The following is a 23351-nucleotide window of genomic DNA, read 5'->3' as shown; positions in this document are numbered from 1 at the left end:
GATTAGTCAGTCACTAATGAATTGCCCTTCCAAAGGCTAGTAGCAGTTAGCCTAAAGGTGTATATAAACACCTAAATGGCTAAATGCATAACACTGACATCTGATGGCATCAGTTGCAATTGTCACACAGTGAAACTAAAGCTATAAACATATCTCCATCTAAAAAAAAGAAAGATTACACTAAATTCGTCTCACAAATACGTCAATACTATCAAGAAAGTTATTATAAGCATAGACTCAGTGTTCATTTGTTTTTGTAATAATTTACTAAAGGATGTACCCAAATGGACTCTTATATGGGACATTTGGGGCCCTTTAGGATCCATTCAATATAATACATTAAAAGTTTTAAGCGTGTTGGCTTTACCTTATCTGTTACCTTTCCAGCCAAGCACCTTACATTGATGAGTGTATAGCTATTAGCTCTGTTTTTTATGTGTCCCACGGGTTCAAATATGTATGAATGAATCCCAACAACAAAGTGGGTATTTGTCTCCAGTTGTTTTAAGAGGAGACTCTGAGACTCTCTGGAGTTAAAGTCCGCCTCTTTCAGGTCTCTCAAAGGGACTCCTTCACTTGGTCATCCAGCCGGTGAATAATGCCACTTAAACGCCACCGTGACAAAAGCTTGAGAAGAAAGAAGGGGCGGCAGGCTTCTACTGGGAGCCCATAGAAAACACTGTGTCTGGGACAGAGGGCTTCATTTCAGAGGGGCTGTGGGGCTTAAAGTTAAAGATTACTTTGAAATCTGCAACCCCCTCCCTTTCCTCCCCACCGCCAAACTCTCCCCACTCCACATAACCCTCCCTCTCTCGAAAACTAAAGAACCTGCCGCCAGAGAACAGCGGATGAGTTGGGAGAAGATCCTCTTTGATGACAGAGAAGGATCCTTTTGTTCCCTAATCCCCCTCACACCCCCGTGACCCCCACCCAATCCCCTTCCCCTCCTCAGGCATATTTTAAGCACAATTTGACATACAGGCAAGGGCTCACTGGTTATCATATTCTGCTTATTCCATTCACAAAATAATGAAATGCATTAATCGTGCTGAATCATCTATCAAATACAGTAATTGAATAGATAGCATACACCCATGTGTGTTCAGGTGTGTAAAATGTCCAATCTTCAACCAAACTTTGCTGTATGACATTGTAGCTCCTTTTTTAGTTGAAAACGAGGTTTTTTTTTGTTTTGTTTTTCAGAAGCAAGGCAAAGTTTAAATTATGCTTGATGTCATATTAAAAATAACAAGCAGTAATAAGCGAGCCAGAAGCATTGGAAAATTAGTAGCACTGTTGATTATAGCTTTCTGTAATCTAGTTTGTATTCAAATAAATTTTGTTTCTAGCTTTTACTTATAGCTTTCAATAAGTCACTGCCCATTACTTTTCAGGACCAATGCACATGCACTCAAAGAATATCACTCTTGCAATACTTGCAATACAAGGATGTCAAGGAAAAGATAGATCACGATCATGATATTTTACTTGACAATTAATTGTCACACAAATAATTGTTAACAATTTCATTGTGTTTTTGACATTGAACATTGGAACATTTAAATAAAAAGTACATTTCTGTTTGGCTTTTATAGGCTTCATAAAGAACGTAGCGGAAATAGCCAATCTACACGCTCACAACGTGTTGCATTGTGCCACCTTGTGAGCTTATAGATCTGCATGTTGGAATTTATTTCCCAACATGGAAACGATTATTAGTAATTGTGATTATCTCAAAATAATTGCGATCAGGTATTAATGGCCTAGGAAAAGATATACTTATCATTCACCATAAGCAAAACCGGATGACACTAGTCAAGTGCTCGTCAGGTTGTCTCCCAGGGGACCCTCCAGTGGTCATTCTGCATGCTGTCAGGAAGGTATAGAGGTCAGTCACCCTTGCTCAGAGACAGTCTGTCCCAGGATATAGCACATATTTCCTCTCTTTATTCCTGGGTTGCCCGCCCCCCTTTTAAGGTTATCCCTAAGTGTGCACAGCATGTGTCCCTATGTCATCATCGGATTGGACATACATAATTGACAGAGAAGATGAAAGTCTTCCCTTCACTTGTAACATCTGCCCTCTCATGACTTGTGTCCAATCAAGATGACCTCACGGACATAGCCCTAGGACAGCTATCATGAGCACCCTGCAGTGTACACACACTGTCATGTCATCATGTGGTTGTGTATGTGTGTTTGGGGTGGGGGGGATAATGTGCATTAAAGTGTTCACTCATGGTCATGTGTGTTTGCCAGTAGCCTACATTTGGTCTGTACACACTACACACACATATGGCCTTACAAGCATGCAAACACCCTGAGGAGCAGGGAGTGTATAGGGATGATTGGCCAGGGTCAGTGAGTGTGTCAAAAAGGGCCTTACCTGGCCATTACGCTTTCACCGAGTCAAGTTGTGCTTCAGAATATGTCCCCAGAGGGGAAACACGAAAACACACAGGAATCTGCTGGTGCACACATTTACACAGTGGCACAATGGAACCCACAGAGGATGGAGGGGAAAATGTATGAGAAGAGAGGTAGAGAGGGTAGAAGGAGACATAGAAATAGGTTGTTATTGTTATTATACATATTATTACAACTCAAGAGGTTATATATAGCATAGATGTATATCTATTATAACCATGCATATTATGAGGTCTCATCAAAACTATGGATTATTTCCCCTCTCACCTTGTGTCATATCTCCCCAGGTGGTTCTGGGAAGAAAATAGCCCATAGTCAAATGATAACAATCTATGTATTTTACCATGGTATTTACTTCCTCGCACTCCCCCTGGTGTGTGACAGTGGAAGTGCAGCAAGGAAAAAAGTGAATATAAAATCAATAAAATGCATGCTTTATAATTGAGTTTTTGTAAAAAAAACAAAAAAAGTATCATATATCAACATTGTGTGCGTTTTTTCCTTTGCTGCCCTCAGATACATACCAACTATCCAGCTTTTTATTGACTATATTCAGCAAAACGTTTACTAAAGTAACGTTTAGATTAGATTTAAAGATTAAATTAGAGGCATACAGGGATTGGGACGGCCATTTCATAAAATATGCTCATTAATATACGGAAATTATGAGTCTCTCTAGGTCAAAAAAAGATAACCAATGGCCATATAAGTGATCACTGATTACAGTGGTAACCTAATTGCTATGGAAATTGGAGAATAATTTGAACTCTGGAGAGAAATCTCCATGCTATTATTATTATTATTATTATTATTATTATTATTATTATTATTATTATTATTTACAATTAGGGTAATCAATCATGTCATGATGACTGACAGTGACTCATGTAACGACAAAAAAAGTCCATTGTCAAATGAAAGATGTCCTTGAGAAGGTACGAGTCACCAACAGGGGGCGCCGTTTTTCCATTTTTGACGCTCTCATCTCTAATCTATCGATGGTGAGGTGATGCCATAGAATAGATGCAGCTGCTTCGTTGGCTCTGCTGCTCTGCCCTGCTTTGCCCTGCTTGCTTGCTGACCAGAAAACTCGACGAGTCGACGAAGATGGCGCGTCTCGAAAGTTGAAGGCCGAAAATAACAGATGTACAAGAGTAGATCTGCTCATTTCCACCGCTCGACTCCGTCTTCGTACGGCGAAGTATAATAAACCATTAGACCATTAACCATTAGAAGGAACCTCTTGAACGGACGCTCTCTGTGTGTGACCGAGAGTAACCCCCGCTGACGTCGCAGCAGCCTCAAGCACGCGCCACCTCCAGTCGTCCAATCGCAGACGTAACCGTCTCGACGTCGCCGTCGTCACTTCCGGGATGATAAACACGCACGGGCCCCGGTGGTGGTGGTGATGATGCTCTCTGATTTTTTTAATACTATTGTCATTCAATTCCATTCTCTTTCTTTTTTAATAAGTCAGATTTGATAGTTTGATTCATAACAAGATATGCCATTATTATGAATAGCTTATTATAATGAGAGGATCATCATGTCATAAATATGACAAATACAGTTTGTTTCCCTCCTCCTCAGCGGATCTGAACGTAGCGGTTGATAAAGAGGTGAGGAGGATGTGTTGTGTTGTATTGTCTTCTGCTGCTGCTGCTGCAGATGTTCACTATAAATGCGATATGACGCCGTTATATCAAACGTAATAACATGCTGATCGTCCATGTTTAGCAGGACGCCGACCCCGGCTTCTGTCGGAAATGTAATTTCATGTGATTCATTGATACGTTTCATTGAATCAACAGCTGTATGGGTGGGTTAGCTCGTGGGCTAGCTCCATTTGCTGGCTAGTGCGTGCTGCTGCTGCGGCAGCTGCTGCTTTTAGTCCTAATATTCACAAAATGTGGTGGAGGAGAAAATGGCTTCTTGGATCTCTATCATCTCTCGCAAATGCTTTGATGATGTTACACACACAACAAGCAAATAACTGCCCAGTCAGTGTGTCTAGCGATTAGAGAATGTGAGTGACCTATAACGTCCATTGATCATCTTCTCATCTGTATTGAGTAGGCTAAGGAAGATTCTGGAAAAAAAAGACTAACTAATACAACTATAGCATGTTGCCTCTGCTCATATTGGAGGTTTTGAATACACATGTTGATCGATTATAGAGTGATACTTTATTTAACACCTGACTGTGTGTGGGGGTTGGAAATGATTATCTACTTCTTTGAGATATGGCGTCTCCTTAGAGAAAGCAATGAATGTTGATCTTTTAAGCTGGTCATGCAGGGTGAATGGATGTTGAGTACATATTATAACACAACAACAGTCCCATGGTAATATATGGGTTACTAACTTACTAGTCTGTACGTCACCAACCACATGATGTATTATCAGCTGTTCTATTATTTATCACAGATATTCTGATCTGGCCTGCAACTGAAGAGGTAAACATTCTCAATGTACAATGCAATAATTATTGCATTATAACACAAGAACAATGCCATTGTCTTGTAGTAAACTGTTGCAGCCTCATGTGCTAATGAATACAGGTTTCAGTCAGGCGTGTGTCTTTGTAGAGGGACGTGTTCATTCATCCTACTACCAGACAGTGTACACTACTAGACAGACCTTCCTGTAGAACAGGTCTCAGGTGGCAAGGTGAGACTATGTGAGATGTTGTTAGTTAGTAGTAGTACAATGTCTGTAGTACACTGCCTTTTTGGCTCCGTCTAGGTTGTCTTTTGGACTTGATGACAGATGTAGTCCAGTGGTTTTCAACCTTTTTCATATCAATGTCCACATTTATTCTCCATTTGAGCCACAGACCAAGATGAGATTTGGCCTCGCAGGCCCAAAACATAAGAATATTTTGTTATTGTTGGATAATATTTTGTCCACAATTCAATGCTGTATTGATTGATACCATATGAGAGACAACAGGCAGGTTGATCAAAATAGCAATTCGCACCACGTTTTGAACTTGCAGATCTGCTATTTTTGATGCTTTTGTGTGACGCAGTAGTATGCTCAGGTAGGGCGTTAATTTAGCCTACAAAAAAGCACAGAAATATTATATAGATAAGATATAATAAGATATAATAACAAAAATGACACAGATGCTTTCCTGGATTTAAAGGTATGACATGGTTCAGGTCTAAACGGGTTAATGTGTCAAATGTGATCCCGTGCTATTGGTGTGTGCATACAGTATATGACTGGAAATGTGTGAGACTGGCTTAGGTCGCTTATAGCAGACTCCTTACCCAGGAGGGAAATCTAATTGCAGTAGTATTTGAAGACCTTTTTTCCGGTTGTCATAACATACTTCCCAAATTATCTTAACCTACTTGCAAGTTTTGGCCCCCCGAGAACATCTACATAGCATAGAAGTGAGATCTGCTCATGGTTATAGATGTTATAGAAGGCTCTATCATGTGTCATGCATGCTACTAGCTTATATTATTTAATAAGCTTCTGTAAAGAAGCTTATTGGGTATTAGTGCTGCATGGTTATGCCTAAAATGATAATCCCAATTAGTTATTATCTTATTATTCTAATCATAAATATAATTATTGATGATGATGACTTCTGGTACCATCATGTCTTTGAGCAAATGTTCTGTAATGGTCTGTATGATTTAGCTGTGCCTCCTGTGAGCCGAATGGATGGAGAGACTCTCAATGTCTCTCTATTGGTGTACCAATGTTCTGCTCAGAATGCCACAGACGAAAAACAGTCTAAGTCCACATTATTTATCCATAATGTATAAATGATAGATAAGGGGTCAGGACAACGAGGCCTTTTCGTGGAGGGGTCAGAATGAAATTTGGACTTAGACTGTTTTTCGTCTGTGGTACTCTTACTGTAACCTAGCCTCAGTCCCAGCCTTAATCATCTGTGAAGAGAAAATCCTGGTCACAACCTAAGGCTGAGCCTGAGCCTGAGAGTGTATCAGAGTAAGTGTCGGGCAGGAAAAGCCCCAAAATAATTTCTCCTTTATAATCCTATTCTTTGTAGGTGTTCAGCACTGTAGTGACTCAATGCTAACAGTAGGCAGAAATGTGCTTCGATACTCAGGCAAATCAAATGTATCGAATTATTGATGTGAAAGGCACAAGCAAACCATTTTAATGTTGCAAATATTGGACACGGCAAGACAAACATGGCATCATGTTTTGCTCACATGACCCCAAGTACACAAGACAGACTGTGTTTAGGTTGCTTTGAAGTTGTACAGTCGGATATATTTTTATTTCCACTGACTCAGTGTTCTGTGACAAAATTAGAAATTCAAAGACCATAAATTAGTAATTTAAAACATCAGTCTTTGAAATATGTGAGTATAATTTAGATTTGGTAGTGAAATAATATTAACCACATATTGTCAAAAATAGTCAAACATTTAAGAGCTTGTTGATCAGGGGGCTTAAGTGGTTAAATACTGTATATTTGGACTGTACCGAAATAATGTTTCTGGTAGTTTCACTATTATTACAAGCATTTGTGTTATTATGACTTCATAATGGTTTCCTTCTTAATGTGAATGCAGTCAGAAGCTGTAGAGTGCTGATAGTATGCCTATGCCCCCTCCACTCCAAAGAAAACTAACAATAAATAATATAATCATATATTGGTTTTTATTAGGTTTTTATAGACATGACAAACAAGACATACACAATGACACATACACCAGACTGGGCAATGTATATAAAACAAGTGGCGGGCCTATCGTGTTAAGATAGCATAGGATGAACACAACCATGCTGTGATTTGAGGAAGTATCTACTATGTATAAAGTTGAAGCGCAAATTGCTGTTGTTAGGCAACGCTTTGTTATGTGTGACTGTGTTCGATCTGTGTGAGAAAGAGAGACATATACTTCCCACAGATTACTATCACCCAAGGACTATTGACAAAAAAACTCCTGTATCTGCTGGGCGTAGTACAACAATGTGCAAACACAGCAGCAAGATCTGTGAAATATGCAGCCTGTGATAGGAGGATATAAAATGGAACACAACCAACTAATCATTGAATGCATTCTGCATCAAGTGACCTCGGTATATAGAAATTGATTTATTGGATATTCTATTACTACTCAGAGTCTAAAGTAGACAGTAAACTATAACCTTTTATCACTCTAGACTGAAGTCTAGACTGATGATAGGTTCTTGCTAGTTTGCACTTTGCAGGGAGTGGTGCAGCGCAGGTTAACCCTGTTGGCACTCACAATGTCTGGGCAATGGGTCTGACAGCAGTTCATTTTTAGTATAGCACTCTATTTATTTAACCACAGATAATCCTAATTAATGGTTGAATGGTACTAATGGTTGAAGTTAACCCACTTTGGGCATGTCATTATAGCTGGAAGTGGCCAAACATAGTGAAAATAGCAGATCAATAAGCTGTCAATAAGCATGTCGCTTCGAGACATGCTGTGAGCTTAAAATACTGAAATATCTTGTGTTATAACTGGACCCTTTATTTTAAGTCATGCATATCTTCTGTCTGTAGAACTGTAGTACAACATATAGTGAATTAATTTGAATTTAATTTAAAATGCGTACAGTAGACATTTTAATTCATATTATTGTAATACAATCAGTAATCCTAGGGCCTAGGCAATAGATACCCAAAGGGTACATCATCATAATAACTGCTGTGCAAGTGTGCAATGCAGCTTGGAGGCTAGTAGAGGCTAGTAGAAGGGCGTAGCGCTCAGTCTCATCAGTCAGTGCTAGATTCCTGGGGGAAGGGTCACTTCTAACACTGTCATGATTGGTCGCTGGGTTACTATTCTCTTGGCCTGCCCTTGCAGAGTCTGCAGACCTCCCCCATTCAGCTGTGGAATGTATCACTAAGTTTGCTCAGGTTCACTGGGCCTGGCTAGTGGGGATACACCTAGTTACACTCTGACCTGCATTGATAGCCCAGAAATCACTTCCTATCAGCTGGCTGAGTGAAACCCTGTCAGACCTCTACTCACTCAAAGGCCTTTACTCAGTACAGCAGTACACCCCGGGAGTGTGACTCAGTCAAACACACATGGTGTTGATGCTGCGCCTGCACATTCTTCTCCTAGATAAGATTATGGTAGACTTGCTAACCTGTGGCTGTGGTGGAACGGAAGCATTTACGGCAAAATAGGTATTGGGGCAATATTTTCTTTAAACCTCCTTGAAGAAAATGACATTTAGTGCTGTTCTTCCTCTGCAACACTGCATTTCTTAATTACAATCCCCACACCCCCAAGGCTGGCATCTTGTGTTTGTGCCCTTGGGCCCGAGGGACGGGAGAGAAATAATGCTGATCAAGGAACAAGCTAAGGATAGGCCTTGTCCCCAAGCAAGCAATCATTGATTTATCCGCGTGCGTGTGTGTCTGTCTTTGTTTTTGTGTTTGTCCGTGTGAGCAAGACAGCAAGTGTGTGCATGTCAAGGCTCAATCAGCTGTCATTACTCTGTTCTCAAACATACCAAAAAACCTAAGCTTCAATGCAGGTTGTATTTCTGTGTCTACTCTCCAGATTGCAGGGCTACTCTACAAAGACCACCAGCCAGTGACAACCTCCCGGGCCTCACAATAAGTCGAGAGACCCAGTGAGCAGAGAGAGCGGCGGGCGAGTTGTTGTCGCTGGAACACCCCCCCAACCGCTGTCCCTGCACGCCTCCTTGCTCCACCTTCACCTCGGACCCCTGGCTCTCCTGCCGTGACCTTGGCGTAAACATGAAGCTGAAGGAGGACATGAACCCTCTGCTGCTGCAGGTGTTCCGCTCTGTGGTCTGGGTGTACTCCGTCATCACCTTCCTGCCGTGGTACTTCTTCACTGGCGCAGGCGCCAACCTGGAGCGGTCGCGGCGGCTCAAGGCGCGCTCTATCAGCCGGCTCCCGGCGGGGCCCTACAGGGCCGTCAACAGCCAGCAGAAGCTGGTGGCATGGATGCGCCCTGGCGTGGACACCCTGGACAAAGTGTTTGAGTACGCCGCAAGGAGGTTCCCCGAGAGGGACTGTCTGGGCACCAGGCAGGTGCTGAGCGAAGAGGATGAGCCCCAGCCCAACGGCAAGATCTTCAAGAAGGTAAGACACGGCTTGAAATTAATAAATGGCCGTTAAGGACTGTTATACTGAATACTTTTGAGGTAAATGAAATCAAGCCCTTAACATATTATTTAACTGATATACTGTATGCTAGTGGCCCAGTCTCCAGAGATCAAAAAAATATTGAGAACCACTTATCCATTCCTACCCTGTGGTTGCCCTTATAAACTCATGTTATCAGTTTCATTGCAACTTACTGTATGTATGAGCGATATTGGAAATATGGCTTAAAATATGAATATTGAAATATGTCTTGGAAGCTTGTAGAAAATGTTTGGACAATGTTTGGGGGGAAGAATTAAGACTTTCAACTATAATGACCTGCACAAATGTAGACACCAGGTTGAAAGTTGTTGAAGACTCTTGACATAGCCTTGTCCCTCACACTGCCCATTGCCCAGTCAGCCTTGATAATGTCAGTCAGCGGAATTACAGGAAGTGGGGTTAGTGTCTGAGAGGTTGTGGTTAGTGTGAGGAATGTGGGTGTCCGTCTGGCGGAGCAAACTCAAGAGTGCAGATTTACTGCTCTTGTTTCTTCAACCCAGCCTGCAGTATCAGCAAAGGTTCCCCAGAGGGCGCTGGCTGACTGGATATTAGCAGTGTTGTTATTGTTGAAATGGTATAATAAGCCAGACTTGGAGCACTGAAGCTTATAATTAATTCCTGTGCTACCATCAACAGTCAAGGGCTATGCGTCACCCGGTGTTGTATTAAATGGCCTTGATCTTCTTCCCCTCTTTTCATATAATATTCTAGTGCAGGAATATGGTCTGGCATAGAATATTACCATTCATGGCAGTGCACACCATTCGAAGGTTATTCTAGCGACTGTGATGTGGGTGGGAAAATGCACTGCAACATTATGATCACCAGACAATAATTGTCTAAATAACCCTGGCATGATGGGGGACATTTCTCAAAAATAGCCTATTAATGCTTAGTTTATACACCTTGTATGCTGGTGTTGCATGGCAAAAATACCAGCTCTACACACTCAGCTTGTAGATGTGCTATGTTTGAGGGGCCCCTCCTATGCACAGCTTTGTGTGTATGTCCATTTGAGCACGAAATGTGTTTGTAGCACGGAATGTGATGATTTGATTGGCTGAGCACGGAATGTGATAAGAGCGCCCCTCACTTTTTACACAAGTGTGATTCTTATCATACAACAGTCCATTTGAAAACCTGACTTAATGTGTGTTTAGGTCATTCTGGGCGAATATAACTGGCTGTCGTATGAGGACGCCTACCAGGCAGCCATGTGCTTTGGCAGTGGACTGGCAGCTCTCGGACAGAAAGCACAGTGTAACATCGCGATCTTCTGTGAAACCAGGGCAGAATGGATGATAACAGCACAGGCCTGCTTCATGTACAACTTCCCACGTAAGTTGTGGCCATAAGTGCACACACACACACACACACACACACACACACACACACACACACACACACACACACACACACACACACACACACACACACACACACACACACAGCCGTGACCCATGATTCAGAGTTCAGACTTGCACATGCCCTAACTCAAAAGCACTGCTATATCACGTGACGTGACTGACTCTCCCAACTCCACTGTCTGTGTTTTGCGTTCTCTGACAGTGGTGACGCTGTACTCCACCCTGGGACCGGCGGCCATCGAACACGGCCTGAACGAGACTGAGGTTACACACATCATCACCAGTAAAGACCTGCTGCAGGGCCGACTCAAGGTACACGGCACGCACCTGTGTCTGTATGCACACACACCCCGCTGCTCCCTACAGGCCCCACTGACGGTTTAGCATGTCATATCAATACGGCTAGACAATCTAGCCATGCTGCACAAGCCTATACACCAGTTGGCTTTCTTTACAATTGGATTTAATTAAATTCAGTGGCGCTACAATAATTCACGTGCATGCGTGCGTGAGAGAGAGATTAGTACTTGATGAAGAGCTCACCAATGTTTGCATTTAGTAATTGCTCCCCCATCTAATCTCCCAGGCGATCCTAGCCAAGGTACCCAGGCTGCAGCACATCATCGTGGTGGACAGGAAACCCACCAGCTGGCCGGACATGCCCAGGGGCATCATGGTCTACAACATGGACACTGTGCAGGAGATGGGAGCCCAGCCTGACCACAGTAAGCAACGTCGGCCGGCCTAACTTTGCGCTCCGCTTCCGTTTCCTTTCGAGCAGCGCCTCTAGGATTCCACAACACTCGAGCAGTAGAACATGTAGAACAGTACAGGAGTGTGGTAGAGGTGTTGCTTCACTGAAATGTAATCGCCACAATAACAAGACACACCACACAGGCAGGTGTGTAGACCAGAATCTCACAATGGGCCGGGCCAATTTCTGGGTAATTACCCTCCGTTTTAAGATTCCTATACATGGACTTTAAAAAAAATATATATATATATTTTATAATTAATTAGTTTCAGTAAACGTTTTTCAAAACAATTCCATAAATGAAGATGTTTGTAGATCTGTTGTATTCCCTATTTTGGAAATAGGTTATTAATTCATAATAATAATTCATAAGAAACCAAAATTGATATTTTATCTTTTTATTTTGGATCTGGAGCTGAAAAAGATGCATATTTTCCTCTCTAACCGTACTCCTTGTCATCCTGTTCAGTGGCAGTGCCTCGCACACACCCAGCGCCCTCTGACATCGCTGTCATCATGTACACCAGCGGCTCTACAGGCGTCCCCAAGGGCGTCATGATCTCCCACAGCAACATCATCGCTGGGATCACCGGCATGGCTGAGCGCATCCCCAATCTCAAGTATGCCGATGCCTTATAAATTATTTTCTCAGGCCACCTGCCTCCCTTATATATATTGATATTACACAGGGGCGGCCTTAAGGATCAGGAGGCCCCGTTCATGATTAAACATTTTTTTACTTTAAGGTATAACCCAATTAAAACCCATTTGTAATGCTTGCGCAAGTTGGTTACATTGTATTAGGGCTACTGCACGGCCCGGTTAAAAACGAGAATGATACACACCATGAACTGACCATAGACAATATCCCCTTTACAGCTCTCTCTTTATTAACGAATATAATTCGCCACAATCGCCAGCCTATACACGTAGGACTGGACAGAAAGAGAGTGCAGAGAGTACAGACAATATGCCATACTATTACTAGGCTGTTGCTCTGCGCTCTGATGCCCTCTCCACGCCACGCACCGTGGCGCATGAACAAGAACAACAACTCCACGTGGACCCACGACGACCCACGTATGAATTAGATAGTTTATAAGTTCATAAGAAATGGCACAGCGGCCATCCTCGCAGGCAGTGACAGTAACAGAATGAGAATCCTGTAGGCTGTAACCTGTTCATTTTGGGGGGCATCAACAACAGCCTGTTGTTGATGATGAATGATACTATGAAACTTAACAATTAATTAACTAGTACTCACCTAATGACGCCGCCACGGAGGATATACCATGTGTAACGTAATTCCAAAGTGTTTAGCCTACATTGTTTAAGTCATAGTGTAAGAATGACGTGTTAGTGGCTGGAGAAACAGTACAGAGGCATTGGTAAAGGTTAACCAATGGTAGATTTATTCACCAAATGAGCACTACAAACCGGCATAATAAATACAGGAAGCTCTCTACTCCCAGCACAGACTTCAGTTCACTGGCAAAATGGCAGCCTTTTATACCCAGCTGGAGATAATGATAATGGACTATCCCATTTACAGGGGTGTCTTCAAATGAGAACATAGTAACATACCATAAATAAGCATACAATAAATACATATGAATAAATAACCTTAAACCATACAAATGTTAGGTTTCTGTAAACTACATGAACTATACAAGTTATATAATAAGTCCTTCAACACTACAACATAAATAAGCAATCCCAACAGCACATCTTAACCCCCCGCTATCCTGACATGGTCCAGCCCAATCCTCACTGAAACACATCACAGGCAATTGTTAGGCATTCAATCAAACAATAGAACTCCACATTATTGCACTTCCCAAACATATTGAATCTATAACCCACGTTGCACTTGCCCCTCATGTTTGTTAATCACCAAGCATTTCCCCAGGTGGAACTCGTTGGCTGAGTGGCCATCTCAGCCAAACAGGAAACATTATTCAACAATAAAATCATGACTGCAAAATACAACTGTGCAAGTTAATAAAGTGCCAATATGCTGTGCAACATAAGTAACTTAGGACCACTCTGTTACACATAGATGCATGCAGTTTTTATGAACTTTGGCTAAAAGCATGTTGTTGTTATTATTCCACTACCACCCGGCACTTCTAGTCGAATAGACTGTCATGGCAGCTGGCTACAACTGAAACAACTGCCTCTTCCTCTTCAAAATAAAAGCTACAATACTCTTATTTCTTAAGTGAACTACAGGATGTAGTAGACGCAGGATGTATAGTACATGGATAAATAAATCACACAGAAGGCAGGAGAAATAAACTCTGCAGACAGTCGGGGCTTTAATAATTTTAAATCTTGCCAACAAAATGAGGAGGCCCCTGGAGGCTCGAGGCCTGTTTCAATTGAAAGGATTGAAACATATATGTTTCAATTGAAACGATTGAAACATATATGATAATAATGTGATCTTACACATTGCTCATTATGTTTTATTTATCCTTTATCATGTTACATCACAAGATAAGAACCTTTGGCCATGAAATTCTGCTTATGTGAAAGTGAAACTAAAGTTGGGTCGTAGTTTTTTGTGTAAACTAACATTGTTCTTGTGAAGCTGAAGCACTTATTTTGATCAAATATCACCACACTAGGGCATTCACACGCATATACTGTACTGTACTGTACTGTACACACTAGGGCATTCACACGCATATACTGTAACTGTACTGCAGCTTCACCTGAACACTGCATGGGGATTTTGTGTGGCTATATTCACAAACTGTGCACATGGTGTTTTTAGGATGAATGGATGATATATTTTCCTACATTCATATTAATCTCTGACCCATGGCACCTCTTAAGCTGCGTTTTGATATAGCATACCTACACTGCACTACCGTGCTGCATTATTTATGAGTGTGTACAGTTAAAGGAACTGCTGGGACCATTTGTGGTTCTGTACACTGCCAGAGCAAATACACACTTTAATCCACTCTACTCCTACAGTTATACATGGGAGAACTTGTCATTTATGGTGACTCGCAACGATCGATTTGTCGGCCTTAAGTTTTTGTAGTATTTTTGTAGGTGGTTAGTGTGTTCTCTGTGCTTCGTGGAATCTCAACAGTCAGCAGTGCTGGCAAATAAGATTTCAACCCCCAGCGATTAAACACATCCTCACAGATGTACAAATTTCAAAACGAACGGGCCACAAACAAAAATCGGTATACCACAACCACACACGTTGTTGTCTTTTTCGGCACAGCTGTAAGGATTGTCAAACTTTACACAGACCTCACCATTTAGTTCTAGTTCACCACCCAAACAACCTCCGCTGAGTGGGATCAAAATTGGCACCATTTTCAGCTCCCATGTGCCCTCAAAAGGCCGGACCCAAATGGAAATACAGAGTGTCGTCCGGAGCGGTTCAGGTCATGCTATATGGTATATGGTACTTAAGCTTCAAGGTATCCCATTATGGCTATTTTAACCAGTCATTATTTCTGCACCGGCAGTGAAACGGACACCTACATTGGCTACCTGCCCCTGGCTCATGTTCTGGAGCTTAGTGCTGAATTGGTGTGTATCTCTCATGGGTGCTGCATTGGCTACTCCTCACCACAGACGCTAGCCGACCAGGTGAGTGCTGCCACGCACACATTCACACACACGCACACACATCACGTACCCAATTAATTACCTGTTGAAGTAATGCAGTTAAAGCTCTCTCTCCTCTCTCGCATTACAATCAGAGATCATCTATTATTGACACCTTGGTGCATGATGCCAGGTCTCTGAGAGCCCACATTATTTTCTCTGTCTCATTGTCCTTTTTTTTGTTTCTTTTTTTCCATTCATCAGTCGACCAAGATAAAGAAAGGCAGTAAAGGAGATACCAGCGTGCTGAAACCTACTCTCATGGCAGCCGTACCGGTATGTTTCTTATCACATCTGCCTTGTAAGGGCTATTAAAGGACTAAGGGCTGTCCGTATCAAGAATGAAGATAACTACCGTATAACAATGATGTGGCTGCAGGCTCTGTTGCTATCATTCATCAAGTCGCTCTGAAAGGGATCCCAACCATGTCATTCACCACTTGTTATTGTCGTTCTAGTTGTGGCGTGGACTCTGCCATCCACCAACAATTTAAATTACATATTTATATTTATCTTCATAGTCATTCTTGGTGTGGACAGCTCTTTACAGGTGGGATTAAGTTCTGTAGTTAATTCTGGGACAGTTATCGAACTATCCATTGTCCACCACAGTAAGCAACGTCGGCCTAACTTTGAGCTCTGCATTGTTAACAAAAGAAAATAGATCAGATAAACGCAGAGTATGCTGTTTACATAGCTTATTTCCTTTGACCCATGGGTGTTTTGCCCTGTGTAGGAGATCATGGACCGTATCTATAAGAATGTGATGACCAAAGTGGAGGAGATGAGCAGCTTCCAGAGGACACTCTTTGTGTTGGCCTACAACTACAAGATGGAGCAGATCTCCAAGGGATACAGCACGCCACTCTGTGACAGGTAACGGTGCCTGTAGTGTACAGTTCACATGCCTTAAAACAGGGATGTCAAACTCAAATACACATTGGGCCAAAATAAAGAAATCGGTACAAGTCGAGGGCCGGACTGTGTTTCAACACACGGGCCATTTTTGGGGAGAGGGGTAGCTGAAAGTTGACCACAAGTTGATATACTTTCACTGCTGATCAATAGTAAAGAGAAGACGCATGCTTGCGCTTGCGGGCCCTCGATACGTGACAATGCACTCGCAGTGCATTGTGGTACTTGTAGTATTATGGTGGTCCGTGCAGTATACCAGAGGGCCAGTTCTAATACTAATTAAATATCATCCCGCGGGCCAAAGATAATTCATTCGCGGGCCTGATTTGGCCCCCGGGCCTTGAGTTTGACATATATGCCTTAAAACAAGCGCCTTAAACAACCCCTGACTGTAAGATTTGACCATTTTGTTAACATAATCTGTGCCAGGAACGTCAGGTTACATTTTAAGCTACCTGTCCCAAGACGTAAAGTTGCGTTATTTAAAAGAAAATCTTATTTTTTTTAGTTTTTCTGACGTGCACGCGATGTGCACATGGATGCGCCCACGGTTATTTATTCTTTCTTGTCCCATATCTCTGGCAACTGCACTGCGTTTCTGTTCATGTGGGACAGATTGGGTTAATTTAACTTTTTTAAATTTAACTAGGCCAATTTATAATCCCGCTCTGAGCTATGTACTGTACCTATATGTTTGTGCATGTTCAAATATTTAAGTTCAGTATCGGGTGGTTAATTCGTTAAAGATCCTTTTTTATTTTCATGAAAAGCTAAAGCTGGGTGATATACTGTATCTGTCAGACTCTAGTATCCGCTTTTCTCATAGTTTATTTTATTTAACTTTGTTTCTGTTTATTTTTCTCCATTGCAGCCTGGTGTTTAAACGGGTGCGTTCACTGTTGGGAGGAAAGACGCGCGTGCTGCTGTCTGGTGGTGCTCCTCTCTCCGCCGCCACCCAGCGCTTCATGAACATCTGCCTCTGCTGCCCTGTGGGCCAAGGTTACGGCCTCACGGAGACCTGCGGAGCGGGCTCCATCAGCGAGAGTAAGGGAACACGTTGCTTTAGTAGAGGGGAGGAGGCAGGACGTTTTAAATACTTGATTGTCGAGGTTGAACCTGGAACCCGCCCAGGGACCCCTGTGGATCCCCGGACCCCACTTAGTTAGAAAAGGGTTTGTCTGTCGCCTCAGTAGTAGAACAATCACATGTGCATGACATCAAGAAACGTACAGTAAGCATCTCTGGCCATAAGCAGAACACAGCATTAACAGTCCTACACATCCAGGAAATGCCTGGTGAAGTGAAACTCATCAAGAGTGTGAAAGTCTTCTATTAGACCGTGAGCCACGGGGGTTGGTCTGTACCATCTGGCTGAATAATGCCCATAGTGATTTTTGTGAAGGTATACATCTCTAGAGTTCATATAGGTGAGGTATTTGTAAAGATTGCTATTTCCACTTGGCCAACTGAGACATGGATCATCCACACATAAGTTGACATGCGTACACTGCAGCCAGCCTTTTCCATTGTACGTGGAACTACACGAATGGATAGCTAAAAAACATACTCTCTCCCCATGCCTTCGGCCTGGTGGAGACAATAATGGACAGGGAGGCCATGCTGTTATCGTAATATGCCTTGCTTTTGGGGGGTTGGTGGGTGAGTAGGGGTTTTAGGATGAATTATTTCATTCTTAGTTAAGCATGCTAATGGTCATGCACGTGTTTGTGTGTTTCAGTGTGTGACTACAGCACAGGACGTGTGGGGGCTCCTCTCGTTTGCTCGGAAATCACACTAAAGGACTGGGAAGAGGGTGAGTTGGATTGGAAAGAACAAAGGCAATATGTACTTCTGCCTTCTTTGCTCGCTCTTATTAATATAAGGCCCGGTGTTCCTCCAGGAGGTTACTACAGTACAGATAAGCCCAACCCACGGGGGGAGATTCTGATTGGCGGGCCCAATGTGACTATGGGTTATTACAAGAATGACGCCAAGAACCGCGAAGACTTCTTCTTGGACGAGAACGGCCAGCGGTGGTTCTGCACGGGAGATATCGGTGAGGTCCACCCGGACGGCTGTGTCAAGATCATTGGTAAGGGCACTGGAAAAACAAAAAGCTGTGTTTTGTTTGCATTTGAGTGTGCATTGATGCGTGCGTTTGTGTGTGCATGTTAACCAGGGTTGTAAACTCGAGACTTGACTTGACAATTTTGAAGACGGATACTTCAGACTTGATTAAGACTTTCATGTCACAAGTACAAAGACGTACGATACTTGTGACTTGTATAGCAGTGACTTGGTCACAACTCTGTGCCCTCCCCCTGCAGATCGTAAGAAAGACCTGGTGAAACTGCAGGCAGGAGAATATGTCTCTTTGGGAAAGGTAGAGGCTGTGCTGAAGAACTGCTCGCTTATAGACAACATCTGTGCCTATGCCATCAGGTAACAAACTGATGTTCCCTTTCTACCCTACTTCTACGCTCATTCACACTTTCTCTCATGAAACATCAGTTTTACTTTTCAACTGTGCATAAACCGCTGTTGGTCAAAAATGTTCAAATGCTACCACAATACAAAATAACTGATGGACATCCTTCTTGTGGCTGTTTAGCTGAGAGGGTACATACAATTTTAACATGGATCTAGATGTATTGAAAAGGCATTACTTTGTAACTGTTTCAGATCATTTGTATTATATACATACAACCTAATTAAATTATGCTGGGCACCGCTCATCACAAATTACATGCTTGTTTGTGTCACTCTGTGCGAGACATTTCCGCTGTGTCGCATTCTATTTCTCAGTGTCTTTTCTCCCAGATGCTAATGAAGTGAAAACCCTTTTTACTTGGACACAAACAAGCACTAAGTCAGTGGTTCTCAAAGTGGATTCCATGGAGTCTGTGGGTTCCTTTAGGGGGTCTAAATTGACCCATGCAAGTCTGTAACTCTGAAAATATACCAAATGAACGCCAACAGGTCCATTTGGTTCCATTTGTATACTGTCAGAGTTGAGCGGAGACCTTTGAAATGTAAAAGTTTGAGAAACACTGCACTAAGCCATCATTCTTCCTATTTTCTAGTGACCAGTCGTACGTGATAAGCTTTGTGGTGCCGAACCACAAGCAGCTGATGGCCCTGGCGGAGCAGAAGCATGTGAAGGGTTCCCTGGAGGAGATCTGCAACAACCCGGAGGTAGAGAGGGAGGTCCTCCGCATCATCACAGAGGCTGCCGTCACAGGTAGGAGTTGAAGCAGATGAAGTAGGTATAGGGACTATTAGGGAGCATACAGTATGAAAGCAGGGTTATTATAGTTAACTAAAACTACAATATAACGAAAATGGATATAGAATTGAAATAGAATCAATTCAAATAGAATAATTGAAAAATAAATTACTTAACTGAAACAGAAACAAAAACGAGGCTTTATAAAAAAGAAAACGATAACTGAAACTGTATTGTGTGTTTACAAAACGAACTAAAACGAACTAATCCAGAAAGAGGCTGAAACATTTTCAATAGCAGATCTACAAGCTTACAACGCGTCGAATCACGATGTGACGCATTGTAAGCTTGTATAGAGGCATCTGCTGTTTTTGCTATTTTTCTGAACCTTTTGAACTTCTTCCATTCCACCACTGATTAAGTATAAGTACTCCTAGGGAACAGCAGCATCTATGCTGTTATCATGTCTTTCTAATGTGTGTGACACACTGTCCCGCCCCTTCCAGGTCAACTGGAGCGCTTTGAGATCCCCAAGAAGATCCGTCTGAGCGCTGAGGCCTGGACTCCGGAGACCGGCCTCGTCACCGACGCATTCAAGCTGAAACGCAAGGAGCTCAAGTCACATTACCTGGAAGACATTGAGAGGATGTACGGTGGCAAATAGCACACCAACACACACTGACATACGTCCGTACACACACAAATATATATATATATTTATATATACATGTAGGTATATGCTGTATATAAACATATATATAAATATGTACATATATACATATATATATATATAGTGACCGAAGCCACTACCAGAATTTCTCACTGAGAGGATTTCATAGATACAGGTAATAACACGCTTACATACACACATGCCGACATGCAGAGTACAGACACCAAACCAAACCCAAGCACCTCACCCTCTCGGCTGCCCTGCCACAAGATTCTATCAGAGAGAGAAGGGATGAGTGAGTGGGGGGGAGTAGTTAAACACTTGAATCCAATTGAGATCTGTCGTTCCAGATCAAATGGCAGAGGGAGCTCTATAGCCGAGCTGATCCATACAGACACAGTATGCGGCACTCTCCTCTCCAACGGTTTTTTAGCTGTTTCAGTTGCTATGACGACAGCAGCGTCCGAGGTCTGACTCTGGATGTCTGCGTGACTCGAAAGAAAGAAAGACATGACACATTTTGCACAACCAGACCTTCTTGGGACTGACATCCGTGTGCTCCCACCTCCTCCTGTCTCCTGTCTCCTTTCTGGACTTTGCTTGTAGTGCAGATATCCTGGTAGGGAAAGGCTCAAGCCGGTGCCGTGCGCCTAAAACAGTTGAACTGCAAGCTTGCGTTTGTGAGCTTGTAGATCAGCTTTTCACGCCGCACAGCCTGGTATGAATTACGTCAAGTGTGGCTGTGATCTCAAAGAGGGATGCCCTCTGGCAGTTTTGGGTCAAAATTCAGGTTTGATTCTATGCAGGGATCTCTTTTTATTTCATGATTATTTGTTGGTGAGACCTTCTTTTTGTATCTTCTTGTTGTTTTTTGTCTTGTTTGAGTCGGTTTGTCGTTTTTCAAATCCATTTTGTCGTCAGTGTCCTTGAGGAAATCGGTGTCGCAAAAGCCATGAGAGATTCATCCAAAACACGTGTTTTTGTTTAAATGCTTTTCTTAGGTTTTTGTTTGTTATCGTGTTATTCTGAGGATTTTGATCACTGTCCTGTTTTTAAGAGTGAGTTTGTTTGTTTTTGCCTTGTTAATATTTCTCTGCCTATAGGATGTCTTTTTTTAATACATATACATTTTTGTTACGAGCTCCTCTCATTTCCCTCATTTACCTGTGTCCCAAAGTTTGTTCATCTTGAGTGTATGTTTGTTTACAGACTTGAGAAGGTAAAGGTTCAGTTTCTTTCTGCCCTGGACCAGCCCCTCTGCCCACTGTCTGACAGGCGTCGGGATGCCTTTCATTCCATGTTCCATCTGTTACTTTTTTCCATGTTAATTCCAGAGGGTTGTTTGTTTCATCAATGTATAGCTACACCTACCACATCTGCCAACGTATTCCTCCTGTCATGACCAATGCACCATACTGATGTCTCCAAGTGAACCGAGCCTAGCCCAGATATTTAGTAACAAAAGATAGCATTTGTTTTTTTATTAAATACAGTGGAGTTTTTTCAAAGCACATTTACAGTATTCATTCAGTGGTTGTTTGCCCAAGTCCTTTTTGGTACATTGTATCCTGTTGTTTTTTTTGTTTTTTCGTCATAGATCTAGTTACTGTTATTCTTAACCTATGAATATGAACTACAAATTGAATGTGCAATATGTATACAAAAAAGAAAACTAATGTAAAGGAAAAACGCACAGATTTAGCCCCCTTCCACAAGTGTATGAATGTGTGGGCCTGTTGCTTTCCACGCCAATGTACAGTACAAAGTAAAACTGTGTGAATACAGAGAGAGGAGAGGTAGGGAGGGAGGATTAGAATGTTTAGATGTAGCCCATTTTTTAAAGGTTTTGAACATACTGTAGTCAATTTAAGTTTCCTTTCAGACCTGTAAAGTGAAAATACATATTTGGCATTGTAAAAAAAAAAAAAAAAAGTAACAAAAAAACGATGATGCATGATGGAGACGAGGTTCAACTTTACCGAAGCACTTGGATATATGTCATTTGTATGGAAAGATATTTGTATGACACTCAATTTGAACAGTTGACTATGAAACCTATAAGTCCTTCTCATTATACTCCTCGTATGATTGTGAGAATATGTAACCGGAATTTAATTTGAAATTGAAATGAGGATTGGGTTGCCTTCATGCATAAGAGTCCAAGAATTTTAAAGGATATTTTATCTTCAGATAGGTTTACGTACTGAATATGACACTTATATCCTGGAAACCTATACAACAGTTTTAAGAAACTGCAGAGTTTTTGAAAACATAAAAATTAACACCATGTTTCTTGACATCCACAATGCTGATCTTCTCTAAATATCATCAAGGACAATATTATGAAACGATAACTCCTGTTTTCTAACCTGACCCTCAACTGTATCTCTCTTGTATCTAATTATCTCATCACGTAGGCCTGCGAATGGTAGATGAAGTGACATTTGGTCAGGTGGTCCTTTTGTAAGGGCAGTATAGGCCTCAAGTTCTCAACCTACAGACACCGCAAATGGAGATGTTATATTCTTAGAAAATTACCTTGGTATGCCAGTCCTGCCTTGCTTATACAGAAGACGAATTGCAATGCAAAAGGTACAAGTTGCTTTTACTTATCGGACGTCCCATTGCGTAACTGAGAATATACTATTTTAGCATGTAAATGAAATTACACTGACTAACTTACGAACCCATTCACTGTTGCGTGTTACTTTCTCCTGACATTTCATTAGAAAGCCTATATACTCTTAACAGTCCTCCTGTTTGCTGCTCTCCTTTGCCTGACTAAAGGTGGCTAGTTGCCTTTTAACACACACTGAGCTGTCCTCGCAGGTCATAGGAAAATGAAGTCTTTTGTTAATGAGGAGTCTCACGTCTTAGTCATGAAATCCAACTGAATTACTACCGATTATAAGAGGAGATGAGAGACAGTCCATGGTTGTTTTAACTCATTGTAAATATAGGCTGGAGGGAGTGACGATCAAAGTGAATCGATGCATCCAGTTGTACAGGTGTAAAACCTCTGTTAAACCTATTTAATAATCTTTGTTATTGACCAGTTTTGGGGGTATTTCTTTCCTTTTGTTTTATGTGGGTAACTGCCCCCCACGAGGCGGGCTATCACAAGTTTCTCCTTCCTTATTTATTGATAATTTGGCCTTGATATGTATGTAATAAGAATAAAGGTTTGTGTTCTAATTTGC

The 23351-nt window shown here is 42.0% G+C and overlaps 1 protein-coding gene across 1 annotated transcript; it reads left to right on the top strand.

Annotated features, from left to right (window-relative positions):
• The first annotated feature begins 3481 nt into the window (after nucleotides 1-3481).
• On the top strand, nucleotides 3482-23351 carry acsl3b (acyl-CoA synthetase long chain family member 3b). The gene is made up of 15 exons (XM_083782998.1): nucleotides 3482-4046; nucleotides 8967-9517; nucleotides 10744-10921; nucleotides 11153-11262; nucleotides 11537-11675; nucleotides 12174-12324; nucleotides 15199-15322; nucleotides 15545-15616; nucleotides 16077-16216; nucleotides 17127-17299; nucleotides 17994-18068; nucleotides 18156-18347; nucleotides 18583-18697; nucleotides 19339-19496; nucleotides 19988-23351. Exons 2-15 carry the CDS (start codon nucleotides 9167-9169, stop codon nucleotides 20143-20145), a joined length of 2136 nt encoding a protein of 711 aa, XP_083639124.1. The 5' UTR covers nucleotides 3482-4046; nucleotides 8967-9166; the 3' UTR covers nucleotides 20146-23351.

This window comes from Protomyctophum parallelum, assembly GCF_964188405.1.
Source record: "Protomyctophum parallelum genome assembly, chromosome: 14".
Taxonomy (NCBI): domain Eukaryota; kingdom Metazoa; phylum Chordata; class Actinopteri; order Myctophiformes; family Myctophidae; genus Protomyctophum; species Protomyctophum parallelum.
The sequence above is the reverse complement of the archived record's forward strand: the minus strand, read 5'-3'. Positions and strand labels throughout refer to the sequence as shown.